Raw genomic sequence first — 19,103 nt, 5'->3', positions numbered from 1 at the left:
CTTGAAAATCTTTAATCACAATATTTTAATGAACTGTAGTTCTTATGTCTCAACTCTTCTATCAGACAAACCTTATAATATTGGCATTTTTTTTTCTACCTCGAATTCCAAATGTTGAAATTGGCTGGTCGCAATGCCTAGAATATCATTCCGGATTTTTCATGCATATCTAATGTCTTTAATCATAAGGCAGCAAGACTTTGGTTTTATCAGATCTTCCACACAAACTAAAAGTCAGAGAATACTTACACAACAAAAAGAATACAACTAATTCATTCTACATGCACATATATAGTACACTAACAAAACTGGGCTTTTTGTGTGAGTGAGCCGTATCTCTACTTGCTTGTTTCTATATCAATATTCTTTGTACCCAGTTGGCATTTTTTGCCTACATGAGATATAAATTCCTTGAGGGCAAGAAATAGGCTTCCAAACTCTTTAGAAGATCTTAAGAAACCCTAGTTTAATACGATGAATATTTCTTGAAGTAGTCATGCCCAGAAAACAAAAATAGGAATGAAAGTTATTCAGTTTCTGAAATCTCAGGCCCTTACAAAGAACAGTATATATATATTTTTTTAGGAAAAAGATGTCTAGTCGCTAAAAGCTCTGCTCAAATTTGTGGCACTATGAAGAAGCAAATTTTGGGGGGGGGGGGCAAAAAAAAATTGCAATCCTTTGAATTTGCTAAAAGTTTTTTAAACCACTAGTAAAAACACAAGTCTTACACCTATTAAACTGGAGAATGAAGAAAGGAAAAAGTACCAAATGCAGCTTCTACAATCATCTTTCACATTTAATCACAGCTTTTTTCACTTATTAGGAACATACCTTTCCCCAGTCTGAGTTGACAGCTTCCATAAGTAGGGAGAGTATATCTTGAAATGCTTTCTGTATGCAGGTCTTTAGTTTTTCAAAATATTGCACAGACACCCATTTCGAAGAACAAGTCGACATGAGTTCCAAAAGGTACTTGTTCTCTGAACCACTGGCTTGCTCCTTCTGGGTGTCCTTTAAGAGAAACTCAAGGACAGTTAGGATGTCTTCCTCATACTGATGGATTTCCAGTTGGATCCGCCTAGCTTCCTGCCCAGTCCATTCTCTGCGACTCTGGTCTAAACACGTTTGTAATTCTATCTCCTTCTGAAGAAGTAGTTCAGTTTTTTGTTTCATAAAGTCTTCTTTAGCTGCTGCAAGCACCTCACTGATTTTATTTCGATGATCATCTAAAAATTGCCGGTAATCTTGCTCATTTTGTTCTTGAATTCTGTGGATTTCTTCTTGCTTTTCCTTGTTCCATTCACTCTGGGCCTTTGCCAGCTCAGCCCTGACAACCATGGGGACTTCCTCATTCTTTAACTCAAGCTCTCTCTGCAGAGAATGAATCTTCTCTTCCAATTGCTTTCCAGGTATGACATTTTTCTCCAGATTTGCAATCTCGCTTTTCCATTTCTCTTTAGCTTCAGAAATAGCAAACAATATCTAAAGGACATAATAATGTACAATGAAAACTCTTTATGATTCTCCTCATTGATAAAAAAAATTAAAGTAACCATTTGGGTTAATCTTTGAACTTATTAATAAGAGATTTAAAATCAAAATTAAAGGGAAAAAGTAAATTTAGATAAGACATTGGCTGGTCCTAAAATATACTTACACTAAACTTAAGGATCTTTTCCCTCATTTTAAATCACCTAATACTTTGTCTTACGTTATTTAAAATAAAACATCCATTTCTATATGAATAACTAGAAATTTAAACTGACCAAAAATATATAATTACACAATTATCTAAAACTAATTTTAGAAAAAAATTCATATTTGTTTTTTTAATACAGATGCTGTCTCAAATCTAAGCCCCCAACAAATGAATTATCTTTTATATGAAGCAAAAGCAGCCTCTAAGGAAATCTTACTAATATTTTTAGGAATGTAACACATAACCTGCACAATAACTTGCTGACAAACATACTGTATTTTAATGTAATTTTAGTGGTTAAAACAGTTCATTAAATGACAATATCAAACAGAAAAAGTCATTTTTTCATTAATCCAATTTTTGTTTATAACAGAATAGCAAGACTAGCAGATCATAGACACCAGTAGTACCTAACCAAAAAGTAATAGGGAATCAAAAAGCCTGAGCTGTAGCTCAAATCCTTACTTGGATTGCAGAGGCAGCCTAGCACAGTGCTTAACAGAACAGGCTCTGGAGACAAACTGCTGGAATTAACTTCCCATTCCTCAATTTCTTTGAGCCTCAGTTTCCTCATCTATAAAATGGAGATAATTACAATGCCCACCTAATAGTTTTTTTTTTTTCCTTTTTTTTGGATTAAATGACAAAAGGAAATAATCTATTTAAAGCACTTAGGGGACTTCCCTGGTGGTCCAGCAGTTAACAATCTGCCTTACAATGCAGGGGACGAAGGTTCAATCCCTGGTCAGGGAACTAAGATCTCACATGCCGCGGGGGAAACTAAGCCTGCGTGCTGCAACTACTGAGCCTGTGTGCTCTAGAGCCCGCACACCACAACTAGAGAGCTCGCGCACCGCAACGAAGACCCGACGCAGCCAAATAAATAAGTAAATAAATATTTTTTAAAAATAAAATAAGGGCTTCCCTGGTGGCGCAGTCGTTGAGAGTCCGCCTGCCGATGCAGGGGACACGGGTTCGTGCCCCGGTCCGGGAAGATCCCACATGCCACGGAGCGGCTGGGCCTGTGAGCCATGGCCGCTGAGCCTGCGCGTCCGCAGCCTGTGCTCCGCAACGGGAGAGGCCACAAGTGAGAGGTCCGCGTACCGCAAAAAAATAAATAAATAAAATAAAAAATAAAATAAAAAAATAAAGCACTTAGAGCCTGGCAAACAATAAGACTCAAAAAATGTTATATAGTTACTGTTACTGTTGGCTGCATGGGCTTAGAAAAATTCTTAATCTCTTTTGCACTTAGTGTCCTCTATATAACGAGCAGATTGGATGATGATGTCAAGTCCCTTTTACTTCTAATATTCCCTGGATTGAATTCAAAGAAGTCACAAGGATACAAATGTAAAAGAAGAACTGGCCATCTCCAAAGGCTTGGCCTAGACAATGGTGACTGTTATGAATCAATACCATATATACTGACTATACTGCTGAACTGAATGAATAAGCATTTTCAGAATTCTCATGGAAAACTGATGAATTCATAAAAGTGCTAACAGAAGATCAAGATGAAAAAAATTAATTACATGGGACTGAGTGAACTGATGAGGATGATTATAATTTTTGTGACCTTCTGTTTGAATTAAAAAAAAAAAATCCCAAAAGGACTCAGAGGCAAAAAATATACAAGTCAATTTTCACTGTAAAGTAAAGGAGCTGTTACAGTGGAGGATTACTGGACTAAAGGTCAATATTATGACATAGAAAAAAAAAAAAAAAATATATATATATATATATGTCAAAAAAATACCATATATACGCTCTGGCTATTGAGACAGGGGGTCTGCGTCCTTAATTCTCAGCTATTATATAATTATAGCGAACATCTTCAACTATATGGATACCTAGACACATGTTACATACCTTTATTCAATAAAATGTGTTCCTGAATAGTTGGATATAAATCAAAAATTTTGAATCATACTTTAAGTTTACTAAAGGAACCCACTATCTAAGATGAGCTTTACAAAGGAATTCACAGAAAAATTCTTTTGCTACCAGCAGAATAATTCAGTAATGATGTGAAACATGTTTGAAACATGTTTCCTTTCCCAAAAAGGAAATCAGGTCGTGTCACAATGGATGCCTGGAAATTATTAACAGGTAACCTGGGTGGAGGTGTCAGATCCCAGGGAATTTGCATGACCTGCCCAAAGCTCACCAAAAGTGTACAACCTCTCACATAAAATTTTACAAGGAGAACTTGACAGCATTAATTTATTTAGTGTTTCCTGATGTTGCTACACATTAGAATCACCTAAGGAGCTTTTAAAATCCCTAGGCCCAGGGCTTCCCTGGTGGTGCAGTGGTTGAGAGTCCACCTGCCGATGCAGGGGACACGGGTTTGTGACCCGGTCCGAGAGGATCTCACATGCCGCGGAGCGGCTGGGCCCGTGAGCCATGGCCGCTGAGCCTGTGCGTCCGGAGCCTGTGCCCCGCAACAGGAGAGGCCACAACAGTGAGAGGCCCGCGTACCGCAAACAAAACAAAACAAAACAAAACAAAAATCCCTAAGCCCAGGTCACACCCTGTACCAATTGAAACATAAAGCCTTGGGGTGGGAGCCAGGCAAAAGTATTTTTTAAAAGATCCTCACATTTTTCCAATGTGCAGCAAAGTTTGGGAACCACTGAACCAACTTGCCGACTTCTGGACTCTGGAAACTGGCTTTAAATTTCCACAGATCTTGATGGATCACTCTAATCTTATAAGAACTCTCCAGTAAATGCTTTGAAACTGGCTCTTGCTCATCTCATTTGGCTTGGAGGGAGCATTTGCACAAAACACTAAGTTTTGTGGCTGAATAATTATCTAGAACACTGCTACTCACACCCAAGTGTGGTCTAAAGACCAGCAGTTACCACATCACCCAGGAGTCAGTTACAAAGTCTAATTCTCAGGACTTACTCCAGACCCAACAAATTAGCATCTCCAGGAGCAAAGCCCAGGAATGTGCTCTAACAAGCCCTCCAGGTGATTCTCATGCCTGCTCAAGTTTGAGAAGCAACACACCATCCTCTCGTTTCTGTATTTCTGCATTCACATATATTCAGACCTTCTGTGTTCTTAAGGAAAAATCAACTTTATTATTCTTAACTTCTGAGCTCTAAGACACATATGCATACCATCATATTATTTCCTCTTTCTCTCTCCCTCTTAAATTTCCTTTTGAAATATTTCAACGTACTAAAAGTACAGAGAATATTGTAATGAACCATTACATGAACTACCCATGAACTACCACATAAGTTGAGAAAAATATTAGATTTTTTACTTATGCTGAATTTATTTCCTTAAGTAACTTGTGGAATAAGATTATGAATGCAACGTATGACTCATTTACAATGTCTGTTACGCACATTATTTTCTTAAATGGTTGTGACAACAGAAGAGTAGCATATGCTTGATACTGCAATCTATTTTGTGCATTACAATTAAGAAGAGAAGATATAAACATATGGCATAAAATATCACCTTAAGTTTGCTGTTTGGACTCTCATGAAGACTATCTGTTCATATCTTTGGTGTACTCACCCACAGATTCTCTTATAAATTTGTATTTTTTTTTAATCATATATTAGTATTAACGTTTCTCTTTGATTCATTTACTTTTCTTATTTTTATTATCCCCTTCACTTGTTTTTTTATTACAAAAATGTTTTAAATGTTTGTACATATTTTATCCCATTTACCTATCTTGGCTACTGTGCCTTGCCTGTTGCCTCACAACTGAGTTATTATGATGCAAATCTGAAATATTCCATTTCTTTTAATTTTTCTATACTCTCATTTAAAAATGTTTGTCTTCTGAATAAACCTAGAGTTTGTTGTGGTGTAGGGGGTGGGAAAACAATTTTTCTAAAATGCTATCATAAGATGATTTATTATGGAAAATTCCTCATTTCCTTGTTTTGAAACAATTTATTAAGCTTTTAGTCATAGTTGGGCCTATCTCAAGTCTGTATAGTACTGAATGAAAAAGAATTCTATTTTTGTGACTCAACACTGTCTGAATTGCTGCTTTCCAACATATTCTATTAAGTGTTAGGGCTGGACTACTATTTCTTTTCCAGAACATTTAGAAAAATTTCTAGTCCTTTCAGTTTTCCAAATAAATTTTAGAATTATTGTGCCAAACTTCAAAACTATGTTCAGTTTATTGGCATTTTGATTAGAACCGGTTTACACTAATAAATTAAGTTGTGAGGATACAAATGGTTAAAATATCTGATGTTTCCAGTCAAGGGACATGACATCTCTGGAAAAGAGAGCTTGTTATTTATCAAGGGGAGCATATTATAAGACTACTGACACAGCACAGAAAACAGTAGTCATGCATGTGAAAGGATACTGTATAGCTAACTGCTCTCTCAGTTTCTCCTAAAGGCACCGCAAGATAAATAGGGGTTTCATTCCACGGGTAAGGTGGCGCTCCAGATTATGAGAGTTTCGCAACCCTGAAACACGTTCTCTCCCCCTCCGCAACTTGATGATGATGAGAACAGATCCCACTAATCAGGCCCTATGCTTAGTATGCATTATCGCATTTAATCCTCCCACGGTGCTGTGAGCAGGCAGGAGTTCCCGGGACTGAGACGAGGCCCTCCTGAAGCTTCTTTCCAGGAGAGCTCTTACCCGTTTGGCCACAGACTGCTCTTGTAGCTCCTCCCACTTTTTCTGTTCTGCCCTTAGAAGTGCTTTATACTCTGCAAGCTCCGGCAGTTCTTCCAGCCACCGATGACGAGCATTTTGCACAGCTGTTTCTACCTGCAGGAGAGCAGTTGCAGGAGAGAGGTAAAGGAACGTATAAAATTTCAGAAAGATCCCATGTGCAGGTAACCACTGTGATTTCATGTGCATTTACATTGTATTGCACTACAGTAGTTAAACTGACTTCAAGCACCCCACCTTACCCCAAACAGTAGGGGTTCTAAATGTTCTAACTGTCCCATACTATCCACTGCAAAAGGCAAAGCAGGAATTAGAAATCTATACATGTTTGATGGCCACTACTATTATTAGAAAGCTTTATACAAAGTACCAATTGCCATTTCCAACAAACTCCTATTTATCTTGGGGAAAAAGAAGAAGACATGCAGGAAGGCTGCTTGGTGTCAGCCACTGTCCAATCAGTATACCCACCACCTCCTCAGACCTCGTGCCCGACATATAAACACACGCACACAGGCAAGCATGCACCAACATATTGTAGTTTAGAGCCCTACACTTGGCAAATTTTCTTGCTGTCAAGAATGAATTTGTGACTGTCAAGTGAGGCTGATAGTTCAGTTCTGGCAAAAATGTAAGACTTGATGAATTCTGAGGGTGATCTGGTTGTACATCTGTTACAGGGTGACCATAGATCATTTATTAAATAAACTTTCCTTATTTCCTTGTTTGAAATATCCAGATACACAACATACATATAGCCGTACACGCACACAAAAGCAGAGTTGATATAAGGGGCTGAATTTCTCACTAAAATACTAAATACATTTATAGGTAAATTCCAGGAAGTTAAAAGTATGGGGAAAAGATAAAGCTCCTATAGAAATTTACATTCCTTTAGAAGTTATTATGAACATTTCCTTTCTACTATATCATGCTATTTGTTTTTCTTCACAAGATCTGTGATTGTATAAATACCTAAGCAGCACCCCTAAGAACATGTCTCTTTGCCTATAGAACATTGTCTTAACTCTGTTGAGAAAATTATTTATTAACTGATTGAAAATGTCCTGGATACAATTACTACATTTGCCTATGCTTCCAAACTTTAAGGATTCCTTGTAAAACCATGTATAACAATTTAACAAATAGGTAGAATTTCAAATATTTATCAAAAGCAGAGTATGTTTTTTTTAAAACTGTACTTCAGGCATTATCTTAAGACTTTATAATAAGTAAAAGATCTAAAATAAAAACTATACAATAAATAATATTATATTAAGGTCCAGGGACCTCTGAGGGCTAGAAACCCTGTCAGATGGTCTGTGAGGTCAAAACTATTTTCAAAAATTTGGACCTTATTTGTCTTTTTTTTACTCCCATTCTTTCATGTGTAAATAGTGCACTTCTCCAGAGGCTACATGCTGTATGATATGTCTCTTCTCTGATAGCCAATGGCAAGTATGAGCGAGGATTCTTCTTTTTTAAATTTCTTAGATATTTTTCCAATACAGTAAATAGACATACTACCAACACAGAAAAAGCTCTTTCGAGTCTTCAATTTTTAAAAGCATAAAGACATCCTGAGAACAAAAAATTCAAGAATCACTGTAATAGATAATATTGATAAATCAAATAACTCATCGTTATTCTGTTAACACAGAGCTGTACTTTTCTCTGGATGACCTTTCTTGGAACCAAGTAACATATTATAGTTTAGAGCCTTACACCTGGCAAATTTTCTTGCTGTCAAGAATGAATTTTTGACCATAAAGTGAGGTTGATACTTCAATTCTGGCAAAAATGTAAGACTTGATGAATTCTGAGGGTGATCTGGTTGTACATCTGTTACAGGGAGACAGGGGTTGGGATTTATAGACAAAGTCCCATTTGCAGGGGAATGCCTGCAGATTCAACTCTCAAGTCTCAACACAAGATACTGTTATATATCTTATTCACTTTAAGCTTACTTATCTATAACTACCTTAGTGGAATATTTACTATAAAGTTAGATAAGAAAGATTCATAATTAAACTGTGCTTCATTCAGATGTAAAACCATCATCGTTAACCTCAGGCATCTTAATGTTTAGACGGACCTCAGAGGAGCAAACATTTTGTAAACTGAAAGAACATACAGAAAAACTGAGAGGCGACAGCTTTGTGACAGAAATATAATGACAAATTTGGCAACAACATAAGATTGTTATCCTACCCTGGGGTATACAAAATGTTTAAGTATAAAGTTATGAACAAGTTCAACGGTAGCACTTTACGGGTTTTCATCAATAGGCAGGCAGTTCCAATAATTTTACTATAGGAAACCTGCCTTTTACCTGTTTGGCAATATTTTCACAATATTTGAGTTCCGATTCAACCTCAAGTTGCTTCAAGCCCCCCTTGATGGCTATTTCCTTCTCCTGCTCTAAATTTTGCTGGATCTTTCGCTTCTGCTCTTCTATCATGATTGCCATCTCTTTCTTGGAAATAACGTCAACAGCAGTTTCTTGGTCAGTTTGGCTGCAACAATCTGAGGTCTTCTTTTTCATAGCCTTTATAGTTTGATCCAGCTTAGACTGCCACTCCTTTTCAAGCTGCTGAATAAGTTCTTGTTTGATCTGTTTACAGAAGAAAAATCGTATGAAAAGAAAAATATTCAAATAAGCAAAAACTAGAATAGCTAGCTAAAAAAGCAACCACAGCAGTGTTTGAAAACCATCTAGGCATTGTTGTAGTTATTATGTGAGGTTTAGAAATTTAGTCAATGAGAATATATTCAAGGAAATCCTGAAAGTTACTCTTTGACCTTATGTATGGGACATAAATCACATGGAAGAGTTAAGTATATTGTGTAAGGTCAGGCTATCTTGCTCTCAAGATGCGACCTTCTGGAAGCTTTGACATGGCCACTACAATGATCACATGATAAAACAACAACAACAACAAAGAAAACTTCTACTATTAATATGTGATTTTCCATCAATACCAGGCTTTCCACAAAGCAGGCACTGGGTAAGCATAATTAATGAAACTAAAATTGAACAATCTAAAAAACATTTTTACTTATTTGGACACATTAGAATCTTGTTTCTTATGATATGAAATTGTACTCAGTCAACTGCGTTCAAGAGGAGGGCATGGGCTTCCCTGGTGGCCCAGTGGTTGAGAGTCCACTTGCTGATGCAGGGGACACGGGTTCGTGCCCCGGTCCGGGAGGATCCCACATGCCGTGGAGCGGCTGGGCCCGTGAGCCATGGCTGCTGAGCCTGCACATCCGGAGCCCGTGCTCCGCAACGGGAGAGGCCACCACAGTGAGAGGCCCGCGTACCGGAAAAAAAAAAAAAAAAAAAAAAAAAGAGGAGGGCATTATTGGAAGGATGCCTTAGTGATTCTACTTTCAACAGTGTAGTGGGATGGACCCAAACATAATTAGTACTGGGCAAAACTGTGTAATAGCAAAATTTGCTTTTCCCTTTTCCTGCTTCCCACCTCCTGGGTATCCAGAGTTCTCAGACAGCTTCCCTGGCTACCACAGCCCCTGGCTGTATTGCTTCTCTCAAAAAGGTCATCTTGTGTGGCCTTTTTTGCTCTATGCTTTATGCTTTCCTGACAAAACACAAAAACATTAGCTGTCTCTCTCACTCCCCTGGTAAATAACTGGTTAGCAAATCCAACTAAAAAACAATTTGAAGCAATGTAAAAATAGGGGATTTGTTTTGCGTCATCCATATTTTTTAAAAATAAGTTTATTAATTAATTTATTTATTTTTGGCTGCGTTGGGTCTTCGTTGCTGCGCACAGGCTTTCTCTAGTTGCGGTGGGTGAGGGCTACTCTTCGTCGCGGTGCACGGGCTTCTCATTGCGGTGGCTTCTCTTGTTGCGGAGCATGGACTCTAGGTGTGTGGGCTTCAGTAGTTGTGGCACACGGGCTCAGTAGTTGTGGCTCGCAGGGTCAGTAGTTGTGGCTCACAGGCTCTAGAGCACAGACTCAGTAGCTGTGGCACATAGGCTTAGTTGCTCCACGGCATGTGGGATCTTCCTGGACCAGGGCTCGAACCTGTGTCCCCTGCAATGGCAGGCAGATTCTTAACCACTGCACCACCAGGGAAGACCCATTCATATTTTTTTACAGGTATTTGGCTAGATATATTCCATAATATATACTTTTATGTTAAAAAATGACTAGTAAAAGAATTTCAGGTGCCAGCACTAGATTGATGAGATTTGGAGGAGAGGAGAGGAGATGAGTAGTAGGGAGGTCAAAAGACAGGACAATGGTCTATGATTCCATCTTGAGATAGGCCCAACCCTGATTAATAGCAATCTTGTGGTCAGAAGAACCTAGTTTGAGAACTTATTGCACTTCCAACTAGGTTTTTAAGATCATAATTTGGTTCTTAATTTTCTTGGAAACTATGAGCATTTTCTAATCTCACTTGCTACTTAGGAAATAGAAGTAAAGTTTTGTGCTTCTAAGCCTACCCAGTCATTACTTTTTTCTTCCGATCCACAGTGTAGGTTAATTATTTGTTAATTATATTGGTTTACAGTTATCAGAATCATTTCACAATATGAAATTTGATCATGGTTTCATTTTTGAGGAATCAGAAAAAGTCCTCCTCAAAACCCATTATAGGGACTTCCCTGGTGGCCCAGTGGTTAAGAATCCGCCTGCTAATGCAGGAGACATGCATTTGATCCTTGGTCCAGGAAAATCCCACATGCCACGGAGCCACTAATCCTGTGTGCCACAACTACTGAGCCTGCGCTCTAGAGACCGTGCTCCACAACAAGAGAAGCCACCGCAATGAGAAGCCCACGCACCGTAACGAAGAGTAGCCCCTATTCGACACAACTAGAGAAAGCCAGCATGCAGCAACAAAGACTCAACGCAACCAAAAATAAAATAAATAAAAAAATTTTTTAATTCTTAAAAAAAAACAACAACATTATATCCTGAATTGGGCTGAAGAGTCAAGAGGTAGGAAGTTTTAAAAAATAAAACGGGTGTGAGTAAGCTGCTAATAGCTCAATTCTGAGGAGTAAAATGAGCGATTATGTATGTACCTGGCAATTAAAAATAATGTCAGCTCAAGAAGAGCTGTCTCTCAACAGTTAATGCTACATTTTTTTAAACATGATGACTAGAAAGAAATTTTTTTTTTTTTTTTTTTTGCAGTACGCGGGCCTCTCACTGTTGTGGCCTCTCCTGTTGCGGAGCACAGGCTCCAGACGCGCAGGCTCAGCGGCCATGGCTCACGGGCCCAGCCACTCCGCGGCATGTGGGATCCTCCCAGACCGGGGCACGAACCCGTGTCCCCTACATCGGCAGGCGGACTCTCAACCACTGCGCCACCAGGGAAGCCCTAGAAAGAAATTTTAACCCACACCTCTTTCTGTTCCTTAACCCAGTGTGCTTTGGCTAACATCACTTCATTTTCAAACTGCTGTTTAATATCATTTTCTTGTTCTTTCAGCCACTTGTCCTTTTCCATCATAAGGGTATCTTGGTACTTTTCTTCAAGTTCCACCTGCAGTTTCCTTACATACTCTTCTCTTTCCTCCAATAGCTGTCTCTTTAAACAAAATTCAAATAAATATCTCATATGACACTAATATTCTCCAAGTCAAACTTATGAAATAGTTATATGCATGTAATAGACAACAGCAACAGAGACAAGTGATCTTCCTATATGCTAACTCAATCAGTTAAATAAACTGTCTTGTAAAAACCTGCCTACATCTCAAATATTTGGACAAAATATTTACAGATGGTTGTATTAAATGAAAAGGCATCTAATACAATAAATACATTCCCACAGGACCAAATACTATTTTTAAAGGTGAAACTGACATTTATGTTTACACCCCACACATAATGAGACGCATAATGTATCACAGCCCAGAAAAATTTATATTTCTGAAAAACCTGTATTCAGAGATAGGCCAAAAATTACTGTTCTATTCTAAAAGCTATGCATCCTTCAATAAAACCCAGACTGGTATAAAATTTTTTTATCAAAACTAGCTGAAGCATTATCAAATAAGAACATTCAAGTGTCAGTTAAAATTTAACAATTTGAACTATTCATATAATACTCCCTATTTATTCTAGGAACCCAGTTGATCTGAAAACTCTAATAAACCTCTACTCAGGGATCAAAATTATCTATGAGAGTTTCTGTTTGAAAAATTTTTGAAACGGTTTTCTGGAGGTCCTACCAAGATGCTATGAGAAGAAACACAGTGAAGCCCACAAACTACAATACCAAGGAAGTATACCTCACATAACTAATGCTACATGGCAACCGGGCTTTTGCTCTGTGTCTCTTTGGCATTATTTCTGATTCCTGACTATCTGGTTGTCTGGATTTTTTTCCAGTTCATAGCTGACCTGGATTATTTCTGTCTTAATTGCTATCTTAGTCTTCTCCACCACTGGCACATGCCAAGAAGATAATATCCATGTTTGTTCAGTGTTGCATGATTTTGGAAAACCTCCGGTGACTGAGGGACCCATTTCTTCAGTCAGGTCATGGGGAGTGCAGTTGTACTAAGATTATAGGACAGGCTCATCCACATGGCTGAGAAAGTTGTCCACTGTCACATCAAACATCATATATCACTATTATTATTTTTGTTTGACTGTAGAAGTAATCCCCAAACTGTCTTATCTGTGTATGTCTATCCTTTAGGAGTTGTTTCCATATGTATCTGCATTTCCTTTTGACCCGAAGAAGAAAACTGCTACCAATTTTCCGTGTGTTTGTATGTTTGTGAGTATATTAGTTAGCGTAACTACATAGTAAACCAGACCATACAGAGACTCAGAACAACGAACACCTATTATTTCTCATGATTCTGTGGATCAGCTGGGCAGTGGTTCTGGTCTGAGTCCACTCAGCTGATTTCTGCAGACAACTGAGGCTACAATGGTCTAAGATGGTGACACTCATATGTCTGGTGGTTAGTTCAATGTCTGCCAGGATGATGCAGTGACTTGGTCACATGTGTCATCATCTAGCAGGTTATCCCTGATCCTTCACATGGTGCTTGGTCAAAGGGTTCCTAAGAGTATCACGCTTACAAGGACCAATGCATAAAAGCTTTCTAAGTGTCTTTTTACATAATGTTAACTAATATCCCATTAGCCAAAGTCAGTCATTTGGCCAAGGTCAGATTCAACGGATGAGAAACAGACTATCTGTAACTGAGAATAGCTACAAAGCCACATTGCAAAGAGACACACATTCAGGGATAGGAAGAATATGTGGCCATTTTTGCAATCCACCACAGTGAGGAAAACTTTGCTTCCCGCTCTTTACAGAAGAAAAGCAATAAATTTATTGGTCATAGGAATCCGCCATTTGAACATATTACAGGAATATCTAATTCAAAAAGTTTTTATCACACGAGGGAAGGAAATATTTGGATAGTTTTAAAATGTTTAAACTTGTTTTGCATGCCTCAGACAGTCAAAAAACTCTAACTTCTAAGGACTGACTTACCGTGATTACAATTGTATAAATGAGCCTTAGTGTGTGTAGGAATGGCATTATGAATAGGAATATAGATCATCTTTGCTTTGTCTACAGATTAACAGCCTCTACTGATTACTACCCAGTTTGAAGGGTCCTGTGTTTATGACTTTATTCCCCCTTCTCCAAACAAGCCAGGTTAACATGTGAGGAAAGTCTGTGTTAAAATCTTTACAACTTGGAATTGAACATGTACTTAACCTGTAGCCTGTCTCAACAAGTGTTTCAGAAAAGAGCACATATGAAACAGGAAAATACAACCAGGGACTCTCAGCATTGCCTGTCTTATACAGTCTGTATCCAAAACTCCAGACCTGAAGATCAACTGCAGGGAAAATGGCTTACATCTTGCAGAGAAGGACTACCCTAACAGTTCCCTAGCTTGCTCGAGTTTAATAAGCTTATGAAGACTATTAAGCTATATAAAGAGCTTGTATAAATCTAAATAAAAAACTAAAGAATTCCCAGAGAAGGAAGAAATTAAATTTTTAATGCTTTAAGTACACTGGCCCTTTAAGTGGGGATATGGGTATAACTACAAGGGGATGGCACAAGGGAGTTTTTTAGGGTGATGAAACTATTCTGTTTCAATCCATACATGGGTTAAAAATTTATAAAACTGGACACCAAATGAAAAAGAGTGAATTTTACTGTATGGCAATTTAAAAATTAAAAAAAAAATTTAACCAGTAAGTGTTTTTGGAAGAGGGCCAAATAGCAGTTTTAACTTTCCTTCTTGCCCCAGTGCACAAGCATTCATGAGCCAAAGTGTCAGTCAGTAGCAGCTATTAACTGCAACTGACCAATTACGTGAGATTCAATTTTACAGCCAAATCGATTCTTTTAAAAGTACCAGGAAATATATTCCTGAAAAGAATGACCTCTTTGAGAGAACTGCACTTATGTTCTTGCCAATTTATATATTTAAAGAAAGAAAGAAAAGAATCACACTAGATCTTCTCCCTATTTTAATTTTTTTAAACATTACTGAGCTAAGTCTTTAATTTCTAGGTAATTTAAGATCCCTTCTAACTTTCATACTGCCGGCACTAACTAAAACAGCTCCCCTTAGCTCTTTTTCCACTAGATGGTATGTATACATGGCATGTTTTTCTACCATATTAATCTATTCAAAAATAATCAAAATGTTAAGTGACCTGGATTCCTCACTGCTCTTTAAGTCTGTGGTAGCAACAGTCGGCTTCACTATAACTTACTCAGAAACCTCTGTATATAGAACATTTACTAGAGCCTTTAAAAATATTGTCTAATCTTGATGCAGGTGGCTTTCAAATTGTGGTCTGCAGGCTGGTCTCAAGGGGAAGGGAGAGGCAGACGTGTGTCTGGATGAGGCTTGAGCCAGGACGAGGAAGAAGACAGGAGGGGCAACTGTTTACGTGTGATTTCACTCCTGGACACTCACCAAGGGCAACCTGGAAGATTCAGGCAGGAGTAGAGAGGATACTGCGGCCCCTCCAGCTTCCCGGGACGATGAGAACTCCCTGGAAAGAGGTCACACTCACACCGACCTTCCTCTCTACAGCTCCACAGCCCCACCTTCCCTATCATGAGACCCAAGTTCAAACTCCTGACCTTTTCCCCAGAATAAAAGGACGCTTAAGTCCTGACAGAAATGGGTCAGAGGAAAACGTCCATGCAGTGCACACAGGACTGTATAGAATCACTTGGGCAGCAAACAAACATGCAAAACGAGGATCCCTGGGTTTCAGACTCAAAGTACTCGGGTCCACCTTGTTGGTTTTTTTTGTTTGTTTGTTTGTTTTGCCGTACGCGGGCCTCTCACTGCTGTGGCCTCTCCCGTTGCGGAGCACGGGCTCCGGACGCGCAGGCTCAGCGGCCACGGCTCACGGGCCCAGCCGCTCCGCGGCATGTGGGATCTTCCCGGACCGGGACACGAACCTGTGTCCCCTGCATCGGCAGGCAGATTCTCAACCATTGCGCCACCAGGAAGTCCCACCTTGCTTATTTTTAGAACGCTCTTTTGCCTCTTAGAATAAATCTATAAGGACGAATCACTTTCTCCTATGGGTATGCCATTTTCTGCTAGGGCTTTAATAATTATTTCAATATTTACTGTACTTTGTGACCTGAATTAGTGTGAAACAGCCAAACGTGAAGACTTCTACAGAAGGCTTCCCTGTTTCACAGGAGAGTGAGTGTACTGGTTTCAGTGAGAAATGAAATGAAGTGAACACAACACAGACTTGTCCTGTACCTTCTTCTCTTGAGCCTGTTGCTCCTTTTCCATGGTCTTCCTGAGAGTTGCTTCTAGATTATCTTTCTCTCTGCACACTTCCAGGTAACATTCCTGCACGGCCGCCATCTCCTTATTCACCTTATCTAAGTCAGACCTTGGACACACAAAACCAGCAACTAAATATAAGGCTGCAGAACGGACAATTTTCCTCTAAACAATGGAATAAGAGAATGTTGTCTCTACAGCTTCAGGGGCAGCTAAACTCTTTCATTCTCACCTTAGTTGCAAGCGAGCTCCCTCATAAACCTCAAAGAGCTGCCGCTTCTCCAAAGCATGCTTTGCTAACAGGCTTTCACGTATTTGGGCTTTCATGGCTTCATGGTGTTGCTGGTAAGTCCTCTCACACCTAGAAACAGACAGCAGACAGCGGAATCTAAGACAGGGCCAGCACTACCAGAAACATGGAGACGAACTGGTTTCCCTCCCTTCCTTCCCACTCCCTCCTTCTAGTGCAAAGTACAGTTAAGATCAGATTGGTCTTCCCCGACCCAAAGTGGTAATAATTAGCTTTCAATAGATGATCTTATGAGAATCTTCAAAATTTTCTTTCTTCAAATGTTTCTAGAGAAAAATTAGAAACCTGGATGTGAGAAATGCCCCAGTCCTTCAAACAGAGTATAATAGTCTGTGTTGAGAACTTCTGTTTATAAAAAACTAATTGAAATAATAGAGGGTGTGGTTCCAAAATTCCAAGTTATCTATATTAAACACAAATACTAAAGTAACCAACTCACACGTAAGTTATGTTCCAAAAGTCTGTTTCGAAGTTTATGATTTCCTATTTAGAAGACATATTTCCTCCCACAGGTTTCTTCCTTATAAAAAATAGTTAAGCCATTAAGCTCTACTATTTCAATGAACTACAGTTTGGATGTGTTCTGTAGAACTCAACTCACTACATAACATTATTTCTATGGAAAATGTGTTCCAAATTCTAATTTGAGAAGCCAGGGATTCATCTTCTCCAATTTATGATCTCAATAGGGAGGGTTCACACCATCATTTCTCTCGAATCTTTTCTTGGGGGGCGTTATCAGGAGAGAGAAGGGAAGGAGAGCCCAGAAGACAGACATCAGGCCTCTGTCTAGACCTCACCTATCCACAGCTTCTTGTTTATCACGGTCAAAATCTTGTACCATTTGTCTCATTTGATTGCATAAGTCTTGATTCGTATTTCTCAGATTTTCTTCAGTTTCTTTAAGCTCCTAAATACAAAAGAATAAAGTATTTAGAGGAAATACCCATCATCTTTATTGACTAGTCTAATCTCATTTTCTGATATCCTCTGTGCTTTATCTCTTTCCCTATAACATTATTTGACATAATATCATTTTCATAATTCTATAAAAGTCTCTTCATGCCTTGTAAGAGTGTAGATTCATTTATTTGTCAAGTAGCTTTCTGATAGGAGTAAAGGTTAAAATTCTGTATTTATTTTGAAATGTATGAAAACATTCAACCAGAGAAGTATTGGTTAACTGATGCTTTATGATAAATCTTAGAATATGATAATCTTCCCAACCATATAAATAAGCACGGTTTTACTTTCCGGTCAAGGGCTGCCTAAGGAGGAAAGAATACCTCTATTAGCCATGCTATTAGAGAAATACTGAATTCCTAGACAATTAGAGGAATTCCAGAAAACTGAAATTATACTAACTTACCTTCCGATGAAAATACTACCCCATGACCAGCAGTAAAAGGAAATAACTGGAATCCTTAATCACCTGCTAATATACTTGTCCACTAACTCATATTGCCTCTGTATTTTTGAAAAGTCCTTTGAATGAGGTCATGAGAATTCTCACAAAATAGAGGAAAGTTTTTTAATCACCTGATTTTGTTGCTGTAAAACCTGAATTTCACTTTTAAGTCGCAGAATATCATCTTTGACAATCATATTGGAAGAGTCAGGCCATACTTGATTAGTTGGTTTTTCTGAGGTGTCTGTTTTAGTCTAAATGTTGAAAAGAAGTCAGAAGTTTTTCAGGTTTATAAAAAATTGTAAGCACTAGTTTTGTAATAATTTCGTACTTACAAAGAAATTGCAAAAACAGTACAAATAATTTCCATATACCTTTTATTACTGTCCCCCAATATAACCACGGTACAATTATCAAAACCAGGAAATTAACTAGGATGCAATACTATTACCCAATCCATAGACCTTATACAAAATTTTCCAGTTTTCCTCTAACATCCTTTTCCTGGTTCAGGATACAGTCTACAATTTCACGCTGCCTGCAGTTGTCACGTCTCATTAGTCTCCTCCGATCTAGGACAGTTCTTCAGTCTTTGTCTTTCGAACCCATAACATTTTTGAAGCGTACCTATGCTAATCATTTAGTTTTATGGATGTTACTTCGTTATTAAATTCACGTTATGCATTTTGGGCATGAATGCCACAGAAGTGATGTGTGTGTGTTTTTAGGAGACATATGACATCAATATGTCTCATCACTGGTGATGATCAGCTGATGAAGGTCGAAGGTTCTGTCTGCAGGCATCTCCATTGTAAAGTTACTGTTTTGTAATTAATAGTAAGTATTAATATCTTATGGGGAGACATTTGAGGCTATGCAAACATTCTATTTCTCATCATACTCTCACCCACTAGGTTTAGCATCTATTCTATTTCTGTATTTAATCAGTGTTAACTCATACGTTTTATTCAATAGGTACACAATGATGATAGACTTTGGTAAATTGTTTCCAGAAAGTTCATACAAATGTATCCTGTCAGGTGGTGCAAGAGTCTGTCTAGCTCTCTTTACCTCCAATGGCTGTGGCTGTCTTTGAATGATTATTGTGTTTGATGGGGAAAAGGGTCTCCAACAATTTTTTCATTTGCATTTGTGGAACCTCTTACATGCCTTCATTGTTCATTTGTTTTTCATCTTTCCATATAT

At 38.3% G+C, this 19,103-nt stretch overlaps 1 protein-coding gene across 2 annotated transcripts in view; it reads right to left on the bottom strand.

The window, feature by feature from the left end:
* CEP152 (centrosomal protein 152) overlaps positions 1-19,103 on the bottom strand; it is a 102,943-nt gene that overhangs the window by 25,061 nt on the left and 58,779 nt on the right. Inside the window, exons 14-21 of one of the 2 annotated variants that reach the window (XM_089907264.1) lie at positions 18,029-18,151; positions 17,290-17,399; positions 16,412-16,540; positions 16,153-16,288; positions 11,769-11,954; positions 8,715-8,996; positions 6,347-6,478; positions 835-1,485 (exon numbers count right to left, since the gene is read on the bottom strand). In XM_089907264.1, coding sequence (XP_089763390.1) covers positions 835-1,485; positions 6,347-6,478; positions 8,715-8,996; positions 11,769-11,954; positions 16,153-16,288; positions 16,412-16,540; positions 17,290-17,399; positions 18,029-18,151 — 1,749 coding nt within the window. The remainder of the gene's footprint in view (positions 1-834; positions 1,486-6,346; positions 6,479-8,714; positions 8,997-11,768; positions 11,955-16,152; positions 16,289-16,411; positions 16,541-17,289; positions 17,400-18,028; positions 18,152-19,103) is intronic. The other variant, XM_022587158.2, reaches the window with a different exon arrangement.

The sequence above is a fragment of the Delphinapterus leucas genome, chromosome 2, assembly GCF_059928025.1.
Source record: "Delphinapterus leucas isolate spDelLeu-1000000601 "Yukka" chromosome 2, BTC_Dleu_Yukka2, whole genome shotgun sequence".
NCBI lineage: Eukaryota > Metazoa > Chordata > Mammalia > Artiodactyla > Monodontidae > Delphinapterus > Delphinapterus leucas.
This window is presented reverse-complemented; position numbering and strand designations above follow the sequence as displayed.